General features: G+C 31.3%; 2 protein-coding genes across 2 annotated transcripts; both read left to right on the top strand.

Moving 5' to 3' along the window:
* Positions 1–10,240: 10,240 nt before the first annotated feature.
* LOC142644018 (uncharacterized) lies at positions 10,241–11,113 on the top strand. Its single transcript, XM_075818708.1, has 2 exons — positions 10,241–10,495; positions 10,628–11,113. Exons 1-2 carry the CDS (start codon positions 10,241–10,243, stop codon positions 11,111–11,113), a joined length of 741 nt encoding a protein of 246 aa, XP_075674823.1.
* A 3,140-nt stretch (positions 11,114–14,253) lies between these two features.
* Positions 14,254–14,779, top strand: LOC142644592 (uncharacterized). The gene has a single exon (XM_075819170.1). The coding sequence runs from the start codon at positions 14,369–14,371 to the stop codon at positions 14,630–14,632; it is 264 nt and encodes an 87-aa protein (XP_075675285.1). The 5' UTR covers positions 14,254–14,368; the 3' UTR covers positions 14,633–14,779.
* Positions 14,780–15,127: the final 348 nt, after the last annotated feature.

Raw genomic sequence — 15,127 nt, 5'->3', positions numbered from 1 at the left:
AATTATAAATTGCAGCTCAACTTTGGTTTAGAGGGAGGGAGGGAGGGAGAGAGATAGAGAGAGAGAATTGAAAAAAGTATCCAACTCAAAGTCATGCTTGTGACAAATTCAACAAATGCAATTATTGGATAGGTGTACCCATACATGGGTTCCACCACAATCTGGCCTTTTAAGAAAAAGAACGGTGATATTTGCAAGAGCACTCACCTTGGTATTCTATAAATTCAACAAGGAAATTACAAATTGGCTCTTACAATCATATAAGGGTGCCCTAAGATGGTAACACTTAATTTGGATGCATGCTGACAGCATTGTTGTGTTAAAAACCAAACCATACCGGCCGGTTCAATCATGAACCGGCATCTATATCGGTCTAGTTATATTTAAAAAAAAAAACTGAAAATTAAAAAAAAAGAATAATTAGAATCCGACTGTTCAATTTGATTTTTTATTATTTAATTTTATAGTTCAATAATACAATGGGAGAGAGAATATTTGGTCCATTTTGATTATAGATATGCAAGCATTGTGTTCTATTGTATAATATATTTGATTGATATTGTGAAATTTAAAGCATAGTATAAGAATGAAAACAAAGATTGGAAATGTGCAGAGAGGTTTCAATTAGTAATGATGGCTTTGAATGTATAATCTACACCTACCTTAAAAAATAAAAACTTTATGAAGGGTCGAAAACCTTTTTTTTTTTTTTTTATAGAAGAAATGAAGGGTCCAAAACTAATTTAGAAAAAAAAATTTAGAAAAAAATTTAGAAAATTGTTAATAACATTTACATATAGATCTTTAGACAATGAATTTTGCGATGTGAAATTTGTTATTAAATAAATCTGGTGTTTGATCAATAAATTTCAATCTAGTTCAATTAGAGCGTGTGATCGAGCATAAGAGCACTAATCAAAATGTGATGTTATGTCATGAAATTTGGAACCTTGCCCTTTTTGAAGGATTATTATTTTTGTAAAGATAATAAAACATCCTGCAATTTTTTGGTTTTTTTTAATATATATTTTCAGAAAATATTATATTTGTTATTATTATAAATTTATTATAATTAATTATATTTACTGTGAAATAATTAGTAATTAAAACATTTCAATCACTGGTTAAACTACCATTGGATCTAAAACCTGAGATTTTGATCTTTTTCTTTTTCAATTCTCTGTCTGGTTTTTAAAATTATGGCTGATATAGGATAAATCCCATGAATCATCACAAAATATAAAATTTTACAAGCCTATGAGGTTTTTCATAAACTCTGTTCTGTTCGACCACTTTTTTCCTTGCCAAATTTTTAACTAAAAGTAGATTTATTTTACTTTTACCGCCCCTTTATCTATATAAAAAAGCAAAAACAAGAAAAATTTACCACCGTCGGCAAAATAAAAGAGGTGGTAAAAACATATTCATATTCATAATAATTGTCTTGTTTTGTTTCTTTTCTCTCTTCATAACTAACGTGGTCCCTTGGAGATTTATTTGCCAATGGTGGCTAGCTACAAGTTATCCTATGGATTTGTATTGTCCTATACGGGAAATTAGTGCTTTTTTCTTTTCCTTCCCTCCAACCAGAAAATAAGAAGAAGAAGGAGACAAAAACAGAAAAAGAAAAAGTACACCATTCCATTCTTGGCTCGATTCATCTATTGTTTTACCCCCTAAATTTTCAGTCGTCCTGGGGTTCTAAAATGTAAGAATGTTTTTTGTTAAGGAAATTATTATTGGATTTTTTTTTTTTTTTTGTTGATAATTTGGTAGTTACAACGAAAGAGAAGAATTTAAACTCTAGATGTCTCAGTAAAAAAAACACCTAAATGTGCTCTTACTCCAAACCCAAAAAAAAAAAAAAAAACAAACAAACAAACAAACCAAGAGCCTTAGTTCAGCTATTAGGTTCAAATAAATAAAAGACATTACTCCATCTCGTTTGATCATGATAACTTTTAATCAAGATATAGATAATGACAATTTAGTAACAAATACATTCAATAAATTCAATTATTTATAGGTGAAGAATTGAAAAAGTTATATAATAATAATAATAATAATAATAATAATAATTGTGGATACAAGAATTCTAGTATGGTAATTGCGCCACATGTCATATTCATGGTCGAGAAGGACTATTATCCTGCCGAAGAGGCCACGCCCTCGGGCCGTAAGGTCACATCAATAGTACGTCATCAAAGGAGGTCATACTGTACAGAAAGAGTTTCGGGGAAGGGGCAGCACTGACATGACTGAAAATTTGGTGGCTGTTACCACATTTAATGCATCCCACCAAACCTCCTAACTGCATTTATGTGGAGAAAACCCCTGAACAGTGCTATCTTGGTTGCCGCAACTCACAAGGGGATTGGGAAAGTGTCTGATGGGACAGACACTCAAGTAGTAGCCTGGATGATCAATAAATGGAGGGCCAAGATCATCTAAGGAGAGCTATATAATATAAGGAACCCTCTAGGGACAAAGGATCGAGAAGGAGAGAGAAAAATACTGTAGCATCAAGAACATGACTCGTAACCAAAATCAAAAGAAGCATATATATAAGATTTAGTCTCCTCGAACTATGCCTCGGACGATTTACTTCGCGCAAAACAATCGTATTCTTGTTTCATTTTCATCTGGGCTTGCTATAGTTATCTTTTGATTCATTAAAGCCTAATTTTTCAACCCACTCTTTACAAATTCTTGAATCAATCTATTAGTCTTTTTTTATTTTTTTATTTTTTATATATATATATATATATATATATATAGATTAAGAATCTATTAGCCAATTTAACGCTAAAATTTAGTTAAATTTTCTGGAGTATATATATGTTGTGACTTGTGATACATGGAAATTGTGAGGACTTCTGATATATATATAGGGTTTAGTTTACCTTTAGTACTTTTTTAACTGGACATATCTTATTATTTTAAATATACAATGGGTAGTAGTAGTGAGTTTTAATCACCACATTTTATTAAGTCAGTAAGTGATGTGACAGGTTCTCAATAAAATAAAAAGAGAGATTCCAATTAAAAAAGTATTGGAGGTAAATCACACCCATATATATATATATATATATATATATATATATATATATATATATATATATATATATATATTGTAGAACAAATCGCCATAGCCTTTCTGTACTCTCACGCGTGCTTGAAATCATCGCGCAGTGCAAAAACACATTAGTAAAAATCATGGGTCTTAGAGTCGGAATCGCATGAAATTTGGCAGGCTGAAGCAAAATGGCTTTTTAAGCAATAATCGTGGCTTTGCCACCTGGTACCTCTTGAAAATAGCGATTTCTTCCATTTAGGTCCCAAAAATTGCAATTTTGTAGTTTACAGTAATTTTTGTTTCCTTGATAACTTTTTACTCAAAAGTTAAAATAAGGACCCACTTATTTTGGGACGATCTTTAAGGTCAGTAGTTTATGATTCTACATTTAACTCAACTTTCCCATTTTTTTGGTAAATTTTGGTATTTTGTCACCTAATCGCGTAATTAGTGCGAATTAGGATTTCAAACATTTCCTAATTGTTTTAGGGTTTTACTTTCTCAGTATTTATATATTTTGTAGTCGTTAGAGGCAAATTAGATTATTATCAATAAAAATACAGGCATTTTGTCAATTCTATCATCTTTTATACACACACACACACACATATATATATATATATATATATATATATATATATATATATATATATATATATAAAGTGAATTGGTCAAGATGCCCCTTGATAATACAATCCTTTATTTTCAAAAACCGATATATTGAATTGTACGAATTGGGTCCCGTGGAAAATTCGTATCTCTACCGCATTATATAATATCCCTATCCTAATCATATACAACTGCACCCCCATAAAATAGTTTAATCATCTTAGTTTCATACTAGTGTTGCATTTTGTGAATGCTAATTTGATAGTGCTATAGGGATTGAGTGCATCACCAATTTTATTCATATAATTTGTTATAAAAGATTAAAGGTTTTAGCAAATTATATTTAAGTCAAATGAAACAAAATGTACAATCTTACAAATGCAATTACAAATTGGATTTTACATTTGGGTGGCAATTAGTAAAATTTTCTTCTTAAGTAGGGGTTCATAGGAGGCTTTTCAAAATCTATAGACAAGTGTTTTTTTTTTAACAAATATATAGTTAATAACAAATTAATCTAAGAATTCAATCCAAGTACAAATATTTTAAACATGTAATTTGACTACTTAAAAAAAATTGAAAAAAAAAAAAATCAACCTAGATGTATAGTAATAATATGCACAAAAAGTTATATAGTATCTTTTGACCTTTCTTTCTTATCCTATATTAACAATTATTAAAATTTTGACTTTATATTAAAGTATTGAACCTACGAAAGCATGAAAGAGGTGGCCATAGAGTTACCAAATGGAATAATAAAAATGGGGTGAGAAGTAAATGACATAAGGTAACTTTTATTTGAGCTTTCTAATTAGAGAATGTGGGTCCGAAAGGAGATTTTTATAATGGGTTGGTGAAAGGTGATGACTCATTATTAGGATGGGTTTTGGGGAGAGAGAATTTATGGAGGGGTGGAGACTAGGGAGAGAGACAGAGGGGTTTGTCTTTTCGATAAGGGCCAAGGCTAAAACTTATAAGGACCTTTGATATTTGAGATTTTTTTGGCGGAGTTATTAATGAGCCAATTCCCCTTCACTCCCTCACTCTCGTGACGTGAGATGTATAGTTGCAGATGTATGTGTAAACATTGGGTTCTAGAACTATGAGATGCATGGGGTGAAAAGACCCATGAAATGCACGTATAACTAATCATTTAAAAAATTATATAGGTTATTGATCAATATACTGTTTAATATTTAATCCTTTAATTTATTAACTTGATAGCAAGTTTGCAACCAAACTTGTATTACTTGTGAACTTGTGATATATGTTATAATATTCTTCTAATACTCAGTCGTTCTTATTTAAATAATTATAAATTTTTTTTAAGAGCAAACTAGGTCAAATATAAGGCTATAAGCTACTTAGGCAAGAAAGACCAAATAAAACACTAATAGGACAACCTACTACAAAAAAAGCCAGCAAGCAAAACAGGATTTACAACTCACATAAGGAACCATTGAGCTTACATTTTGCTAGGGTTGTTTTTGTCACCTTGCCATGTATTGTCTCTAAATTGACTTAGCTTTTTGACTTACTGTGCATTGGGATGCAGATGAAAAAATTAAGTTATTTTATTATTCAGCTTATTTTTGTTACTATTTATAGGCCCTATTGCACTATTTGGTACTATTTATGGGTCTCACTGTACTATTTCAGCTAACTTTTACCTTTATTTACAGTACTTTCAACAAAAAGTTTTTAGTTTTAGCAAAATAAGCCGGTTTCCAAACAGAACGCATTGGGATGCAGATGAAAAAATTAAGTTATTTTATTATTCAGCTTATTTTTGTTACTATTTATGGGTCCTATTGCACTATTTGGTACTATTTATGGGTCTCACTGTACTATTTCAGCTAACTTTTACCTTTATTTACAGTACTTTCAACAAAAAGTTTTTAGTTTTAGCAAAATAAGCCGGTTTCCAAACAGAACGCATTGGCTTAAAAAACAGCTTTTTTTACTATTTAGCTTATTTTTGCTACTATTCATGGGTCTCATTGTACTATTTTAACTATCTTTTACTTTATTTAGAGTATTTTCAATAAAAAATTTTCGATTTCAACTAAATAAGTTATTTCTAAATAAACACTTAGGTTTAGAATAGTGAGTCAAGCCTACTACTGCCACTTGCACTTGTTGGTATCAATGGCTATAAGGGTATCTTTAAAGCTTTTAAAAGAAAAATAAGCCTGAGAAGGTGAACTAAAAGTCCACTAAATTTGTGAGAGAGAGAGTTGACTTGTCAAATTTTTTATTTTATTTTTTATATATAAATTTTTTAACTTTTGTTTTGACTCCTTAAACTAAAAATTTGAACACCTTGACCCTAAATTTTATTTATATCCAAATAAAATAAATTTGAATTTGATCATCTTAATACTACTTTCACAATATTTTCACAATAAATGTTATATGACAAGTTTTAATTGGTTTTTATTTGAACGCATAATTAATATCACTTTTTACCTACCATTAACAACTTGCTACCTAGATTTTGTTATAAAATTTTTGTGAACGTATTGTGTATTAAATATTATTAAAAAAAGTTTCATTTTTGCTCATTTGTTAAAAATATATATGTATATTTTTTGTAGGACTCTAGCTTACTTTACTGTTGACAGCAAAATGAAGCTGTTTTTCATTCACTTTTTTTCTCCATATGCAAAAAATTACACTATTGTTACAACCAATATATCTCTATCTATATTGGTGATTCTTTCCCATTCTCTTTATCTCTCTTTCTTTCTTATGTATTTTTTTAGTTTTTCTCTTTATTTGATCAAATTGTTTGATAAATATTCTATAGATTTTCAAGTCCAAGAAGTTTTTTAGTGCTTGCTCAAATTCTAAGAAAGCAATCACATGTATGATTAAAAAGCCATACATGATTATAAAAAATAAAAAATAAAGCCATACACTTCAAAAGTAAAAACTTATATTAGTTACTATTTTTTTTCTTTGTTTCACATTACTCCTAGTTCTACTCTTAGGTGTGCTAGTATTATTTTTTATCATATATTTTTATTTAATTGATAATACATATAAATATAATAAGTTATTATTTATTTGACAAAAATGTATGATTAATTATTTAATTATATTTGTTGCATAACTGATCTTTAAACTATTAATAAGTTTTTTATATTATTGTACAATATAGTTGTAGTATATACTGAATTGTATTTAAAATACTATTTTAGATTATTGCATATAATATGGAAGTTGTAAGTACAGGAAAAAAAAATCATTTTATTTTTTATTTACTCCCATGACAAATTTCTTGCTCTATCATTGTTGAACCCTCTAGAAAAAAATCCTGGAGTCGCCACTGGAGACAGAGAGATTTACTTGTGCTACCAAATACATACACACAAAAGATGATTTGTTGTATATACCACAATATATTGTCTTAAGCAAGGAAGTAAATGTTGTATGTTGGTGAGTAGAGCAACCTTAGTTAATACTCCTATTGACCGTGCCGTTATAGAGGCTTAAAGGAACATCTAAAATCCTTCTTTAATCAGTGACGATTGTCTTTAGTTGTTGGGTTTTGAGGTTATGACAAAGCATGAGCAGTGGCTTTTCATGGGAGGTTGAGATAATTTGGTTGATGTTGATTTGGGTAAGTTAGTCAGCCAAATTTACTTTAGTTTGCTTATGTGGGAGGATTGACACCTCTTGAAGCTACTAATTTTGAGGAATTATATCAATCGACATTAGTAGTAACAAACAAACATTTCATATTGAGATGCAATTTAGATGAGATTTACTACAGATATAGCAAAATTACTTTACGTCACAATCTGCCACATGACACTCCCACTAACACACTCCTACTAATCACAACTTGCCATATGACGAGTCATGACACAAAGTTGTCAAATTTGATGTCCCCCGCATTACTCCTAGCCAAATTGCATTTCGAATGGGGGTTGGGTTAGGTCTGGGCTAACCCAACTTAGTTTATTAATCATTCAAAGCTCTAATAAAATATGAGTCCTGTCTTTTAGCCTAATAGGAGTGTCCAAATAATTTTTAGGCCCAGCCCAACGTTAAAGAACACATTTGTCATAGGAGTGTCCAAAGAATTTTTAGGCGCATCCCAACGTGATTCCCAAGCCCTACCCGAAGAGGCCTATATTTGAACTAATTTTCCATGCAATTTTAGATGTTATTGAATTTGAAAGCTTAATGAGTCTCTTTCCCAACTGGTCAAATAACATTTAATTTGAAGCTATTAGGGAAAATTATAAACATTTATGTTCCATCAGTCCAAGAACATATAGCTTTTATTTATGTTTCTAGTTTTCATGAGTCTTTCTAATTTAGTCTTGAAAATATAATGTTTTGAATTGTAATTTTGTCCTCCTATGCTTACTGCACTAGCATTGGGTGTGTAAACACCCCTAGTTGCAAGTTTACAATTCAAGACAGGAAAAACCCACTCCATCCAGATTTGTATACTTACAAAAATTTGCAACCTTACTATTTATAGGTTGTAAATGTATCAACAGTCAAAGAATATATATCTTTTATTTATGTTTCTAGTTTTCTGAGTCTTTCTAATTTAGTCTAGAAAATGTAATGTTTTGAATTGTAATTTTGTCCTCCTAGCATTGGGGGTGTAATTACCCCCCAGTTGCTATTTTACAATTCAAGACAGCCAAAATCCACTTCATCCGGATTTGAATACTTAAAAAAATTTGCAACCTTACTATTTATAGGTTGTAAAGAAAAAAAAAAATTAATCATGTGATTGTGTGTAAAGAGAAAAAAATAGTGGGAGGAAAGAGAGAGAGAAGACTATTTTTTATTATTTTATTAGGTAATTTATATTATTTTATTGGGTTGTATGTAAAAATAAAAAGTGAAATATAAGATGAGCTACAAAATAAGTTGGTAAAATAAATAAAATAGTATTTGAAGATGTAAAATGGTTTTTTTTTTTCTTTCCTGGATGCTAGTGCTCGAGGGATATTCTAAACAATTTTCTACGCTATTTGGCTTAAGCGAATAAAAAAGAGCGTGTTTTACAAAACTTTAACTCTTATCCTTGAGTGGATTTCTTGTGGGTGTTGATTTTTGCTCTAATATTCATTGGTGGATTCCATTAAAGATTTCTCTTATATTTGTTGCTAGATTCAGTTAAAGTAGCAAGCTTATCTATCCTTTTGAGAGTGTGCGTGTGTACTTTTTTTTTTTGTCCTAAGCAAATATCTGTATCAACTTTTTTAACTTTCTCAATTTACTTTAATATAATTTTATATTCTTCTACAAATTTAAATTTGACGGCAAACTTAAATTTAAAGTTGCTTTAAAAATTTATTTTAGAGGCCTTATACATGACAATGACAGTTATGATTATTTATTTTTAATCTTTATTAGAAATAAAAAAGGTCATGATTATTTATGAAATGTTTACAAATTTTTTTAAATAAACAAGTTACATATAATGTAACAAAATTTGGGTCTTATATCTTCCAAACATGCTGCATCTTGAAGTAAAAATAAAAGAGTTTCAGTACAAAAGCAAATTAGTGTGACTATGTCTATTCATAAAAAAAAAAATTGTGTTCTTAAATGTTTTTCTAGGAGTGACGTATTGTCATGTGTTGAGCCTATTAGCTAGGAAGAAACAAATTAAGCCATGTTATTAAGAAAATGGTATAGTTGATGCGGCTGCTTTTATTCTTACAATAACAGTTAGTAACTTGGTTGTACAGTTGTATTTCTGATAATTCAAACAAATAATTTTGCAAAATTATTAAGCAAAGATTTGGGGCAGATATCATCCGTCAGCATGAGAAGTACTTGGGTTTGCTATCTTTAGTGGTTAAAATCAAGCGTAATATGTTCCAGCAATTAAAGGAACAAGTGGCCAACAAACTAGCTGTTTGGAAGGAAAATTTTTTATCTATGGCAAGAAGGGAGGTGCTGATTAAGGCTGTTATGCAAGCAATCCTAACACATACTATGAGTTGCTTTCTACTACTGAAGTCCCTTTGTGATGACTTGAATAGTATGGTAAGTAAATTCTTGTGGGGGTAGAAAAATGATGAGCGTAAATTGGCTTGGATGAAATGAGTAAAGTTGTGTACTCCAAAAGCTTGTGATGGTATGGGTTTCAGGGACCTAAGATCATTCAATCTTGCCCTTCTAGCTAAGCAAGGGAAGTGGCTACAACAACAATCAAACTCACTTTTCTATCAGGTTTTCAAGAGTAAGTACTTCCTTGACACTTCCTTTGTACAAGCTCAACAAAGCAAGAATCCGTCCTACGTTTGGCGGAGCATTCTAGCAGCGCAGCCAATAATTAAACATGGAATGCGTTGGCAAGTTGGAAATGGGGAGAATATCTGTATTTGGAAAGATAAATGGATCTCAATTCCATCCACCTATTAAGTTATCTCTCCTAGAACCTTGTTACCGGAGGATGCAACAGTAAATGTTCTGATTGATGTAGACCATGGCACTTGGAGGTTTAATCTAGTAAGGGAGTTGTTCCTAAACTTTGAAGCGGATAATATCCTCAGTATTCCTCTGAGCATACGTATGCCTAGGGATAAATTGGTCTGGGCAGCAACACCAAACGGTAAGTTCATGGTGAAAAGTGCTTATTGGTTGGCTTTGGATATGAAAAGAGCAAAAAATGGAAGTACCTCAGGCCCCAGCGGACAACAGCAACTTTGGAGGTCCATTTGGAGTGCTGATGTGCCTAATAAAATAAAGAATTTTGCTTGGAGGGCTTGTCAGAATATTCTCCCTACAAAAGCTAATCTATTCCATAGCAAAGTGATCAGTTCTGAGGTTTGTGAGTATAGTGACCAGGGTAGGGAGACAATAAGCCATGTTCTTCTGCACTGTGCTTTTGCTCTATCAGTATGGGAAGCTTGCGGTCTGGTGGTGGATAGAAATTGTACTTTTGAGGATATGATTTAGAAATGCAGGAATGGCTCTAGTCCAGCAGCTTTTGAACTTGCTCACTTCATGGCCATCTTGTGGAATTTATGGAACAACCGGAATGGGATTCGACATGGTGATGTGCCAAAATCTGTGACAAATATTGTTCTTGAAGCTTCCTGGCTGATTGTAGAATTTCAGGTTGTTCAAGATCGCCCAACACTACCAGCAATCCCTCTCCATACTAGGTGGAAACCCCCCATGCCTGGTGTGTACAAAGCAAACGTTGATGGAGATGTTTTCAAGGAGCAACTTACCGCTGGCTTGGGTGTGATTATTCGCGATGCTGATGGTCAAGTTGTTGGTGCCTTAAGTCAGCAGATATATGCTCCATTAGACGCTCTTGAAGCTGAAGCTAAGGCGATGGAAGTTGTTGTGTTGTTTGCAAGGGATGTTGGAATTCAAGAGATCATTTTCGAAGGGGACTCTCTACAAGTATACAATTTTCTTAAAGGAGGCTCCTGAGTCCCACCTGTTGTTGCTAACGTGTTGGAAGGCATTCTCTATCATCTTCAAGCTTTTCATTCTTTTGATTTTTCTCACATAAAAAGGGTAGGCAATAGGCCAACCCATCTTCTAGCTCATCATGCTAAGTCTGTAGTTGATTTTGAGGCATGGGTTGACGAAAACCCCCGGCTTTTTACAAGCTGCTTTGGCCTCTGATGTAGTTGCTTGCAGCAATTAAGTTTTATTAATGTTATGCAGTAATATTCCCAAAAAAAAAAAATAAATACATTCAAGATTCAAATCTCTATTTTCTTATAAAAATTATAGAATTTTATAATAAATAATTATAGGTAATAGCTAGTCAAACAAAGTCTTATAAAATAGTATATGTTGGTGCGTCATCTGTGCAATGAGGTAACCCTAACCCAACCTTCATGCTATAAGACAATAGGCTGCTACAAGATCCTTTTGCACAAGCTAACATCCTCCAATATATATATATATATATATAAATATTTGTTGCAAGTTTACAATTATTAACAGATAGTTTGTTAGAGGTGAAAAAAAAAATGTTTTGGCAAATTAAAACATGAGAGAGAGAGAGAGAGAGAGAGAGAGAGAGAGAGAGAGAGAGAGAGAGAGATTACTTTTAGAATAAAATTTAGATACAAAATTGGTTGTAATTTTAGATTACAACCTTACTCAATATCTTTTTATTAGAGGTGAGTTTTGATAAATCCATCATTAGATTACATCTTCTTCTTATATCCTCCATGCTTGCAAAATTTTTAGAAAATTAAAAATTAATAGTTATACCATCAATAAATTGTTTAAATTGCAAGATTTTGTAGTTTAAAATTATGTATAAAGTATAAGCTTATAGATCATATAGTAAATAATATCTGATTAATACAAAATTTGACATGTGTATTAAAAGCATAAAGAACATGCAATCTAGTGATTAGATTTACAGAATATGTAGTAATATTTATTTTATTAAAGAATATGGTAGCCTAAAGCTACAGCTAATTTTTTAGCTAAATATTGTCCTTACTTTTATTAGTGCAACAGGATTTGTAAATTACAATCATACCAACCAAATATTAAAAAAAAAAGTAAAATACATGTGAATCAAAAAATAAGGTAACAAAAGGAGCTTAACCAAGTGAACTTTTATTTATGAAACCACCATTAATTTGGTGATATACCACAAACAACAACATATGCATGATGCGGTAGACTAATTTAAAAATATTGTGAATTTTTTTTGTGAGTTTTTGTTTCAATTATTCTAGGGACTTGAATTTTCATTGACTATTTTAGGTCTTATCCAAATAATTTTTTTTTTTAAAAAAAAAATTGTAAAATTTAGGTATGGTTAGATGTTGTATATTATGTTCCCTAATTAAATTCAAACCACCTAATTGCGCTAACTAATAAAACACAAGTGATGTTATATAGGAACATTAATTTCAATGCAACCATATATTTGAATTCAAATGAAAATTCTTAATTATTGTAAAAGTTGTACTGTTCCAAAAAAAGTACTCAATTGGATCCACTGCAACATAAAACAGTAAAACACGATGAAAAATCAATGAACCACCACAATCCAAAACAAAAACCTACATGCATAATATTTTCACAACAAAACTTAGGTGTCGAGTTATTAGTGGTAGGTAAAAAAATTGGTGTCAGTAGTAGACCCAAATAAGAATTAGTAATAGCTTGCTGCTTAAACTTTGCTATGAAATTGTTATGAAACTAATGTGCCTATAGCCCGACAAACACCTCTTGCTCCTGTAGAATGCTAGGGGATGGAATGCCTTGAATGGTGAGTGTCTTCCTCTGTTTATAAAGGGGGAAGAAGGCTGTAGAAAGGGGTGGAGCCTTTTTGAAACTGAGCTATCTTGGAGCTGTGATAATCTAAGTCAAAATTGAAAAGAGATTGCTGCTGATTGAGAGAAATTGGATTTGTTTTGGAGGGTCCAAGTGCACTTGGATTTGCCCCTCTGTTTGCCGATCGGTAGATAGGGATAGGGGGAGCAGTTGATTGGTACTTGGATCTAGTGACTACATTTAATTTAATTTAATTTAATTTTTTTTAATTTGAACTTCCAATGCTTATATGAGTGAGAAAAAGATTGTTAATCATAAGAAATCTCAGGATCTTCGTTTTCCAACTAGATTTTAATTATTTTGACTTTTATAAGTGTAGATTATTATTGTAGTTAACCCTTTAAAACAAGGTTATCCTCACCATTACCTTTAAGCCTTATCTAGTAGGATTGTGACACCCCATTAAGTTTAAATTAGTTTTTTTTTTTTTTTTTTAAAGAGCCAATCAAAATGAATTACTCATAATTCTACGTGATTAGGCCCAAATCATGCATATGCATACTAGTTGTCAAAATTTAATTTTGTGATATATCCTCATACGATGGTTCAATCAAGGTACACGACACGTTATTTTGATTGTTAATATAAAAAATCCAATAATTCATTTTGTGTGAAGTAAATGAAGATCTAATGGTCTATATTATAATTTTGTTCTCGAAATATGAAATTACCGCTTTGCCTTTAGACGAGATTAATTATATGTGGTAAAATACGGTCTTTGCAAAACAATTTTAAGTAAGTGTGAACAAATTTTAATTTTTTTTTTGAGTAAATTGCAAATTACATTCTTAAAATTTAGAGATATTTAGATTTTACACTTTAAAATTTTAGAATTTGGATTTTATTCCTTAAAGTTTGAGGGTGTTTGAATTTTACACCTTAAATTTTAGAAGTACTTAGATTTACACCTTAAAGTTTAGAAGTACTTGAATTTTATATCTTAAAGTTTTAGAATTTGAACTAAAAAATCTAAAAGGGAAAAATTTAAATTCTAAACAGAAAAATTCAAATTCTGAAACATTAAGACGTAAAATTTAAAAACTTTCAAATTTTAGAGAATAAGTTTCAAATTTTAAAACTTTAGAGTTTAAAATCTAAACATCTCTAAATTTTAGACGTATAATTTGTAATTTGTCCAAAAGTTTTAAAAAGTAGTATTAATTAAAAAAAGAAGAATCCAAAACTCTAACGTGGCACCTTCTAAAACACAAAAAAAAAAGAAAAAAGAATAGAATAACGTGGAACGATGCAGTTGATCGTCGATAGTTTAAATTCATTTAAACGTCTCGTTGCCTGAAAGAGAAAAACGAGGTGGCTGCCGCAAAACTTGATCCCATCCAGTTTCATCAAAATTTGTGGGACCCACTTAAAAAGATGTCGAATTTGGATGGGTGCGATCGATTTCAGCGAGCTCTAATGGATTGCCACCGCAAGATTCCGGCCGGACCGGCTCGTGAAGCGGCCTGCAAGCACCTGAACCGGGCTCTGGCTCAGTGCCTGGTCTCCCTGGCTTGCCCCGACGAGTCGGAGGCGGTTCGGAGCCTCTGCTCCAGCGGTGGGACCGGTCTCAAACGGACCCAATGCCAACAGGCCCAGCTCTCTCTCTCACTCTGCCTCTCCTCTCTTCAACAACAATAACAATGTAATGTAATGTTTTTTAGCTGACGTTGTACTTCTTAGAAATGCTGGTTTTTTTTTTGTCTTTTAGGATTTCACTTTCTTGTCTGTTTTCGATTTTGTTAATATAAATAATTAAAAAATAGGTTTTATTTTTTTTAGGATAAATATATTTTAAGATTTAACGGTCCTAGAATCCACGCAATAGCTGATAAATTACAAACACATTGCTTGGCACAAAGTTTCCGTCAATTCTTGGGTCAAAAGCTGCTTATAAGTTATGCTAATACACCATTGTAGAATGTTAACAAAGAGAAAGAACAATAATCATAGGGAGAAAGAGGATTATTCTCTCCATTTCACGTTCAAATTTTATGTTTTGGGTCCAAGTTTTAAATGACGCGGTAGTCTGTACACTTTTTGGTTTGTGAAATATGATCTGAACCATGAAATGGGCATAACTTGAAATGGGAGACTATTGTTTTTCATAGAGAAGAAAGAGGAAGAAAGTTACAT

Source organism: Castanea sativa, chromosome 7 (genome assembly GCF_040712315.1).
Source record: "Castanea sativa cultivar Marrone di Chiusa Pesio chromosome 7, ASM4071231v1".
Lineage (NCBI taxonomy): Eukaryota > Viridiplantae > Streptophyta > Magnoliopsida > Fagales > Fagaceae > Castanea > Castanea sativa.
Note: the sequence above shows the minus strand (reverse complement) of the source record. Positions and strands in the feature narration are given on the sequence as shown.

Coding starts and splice junctions, on each gene's coding strand:
- LOC142644018 (XM_075818708.1), top strand. CDS start 10,241: ATGCCTAGGGATAAATTGGTCTGGGCAGCAACACCAAACGGTAAGTTC. Junction 10,496..10,627: donor GCAAAGTGATCAGTTCTGAG/GTTTGTGAGTAT, acceptor GATATGATTTAG/AAATGCAGGAATGGCTCTAG.
- LOC142644592 (XM_075819170.1), top strand. CDS start 14,369: ATGTCGAATTTGGATGGGTGCGATCGATTTCAGCGAGCTCTAATGGAT.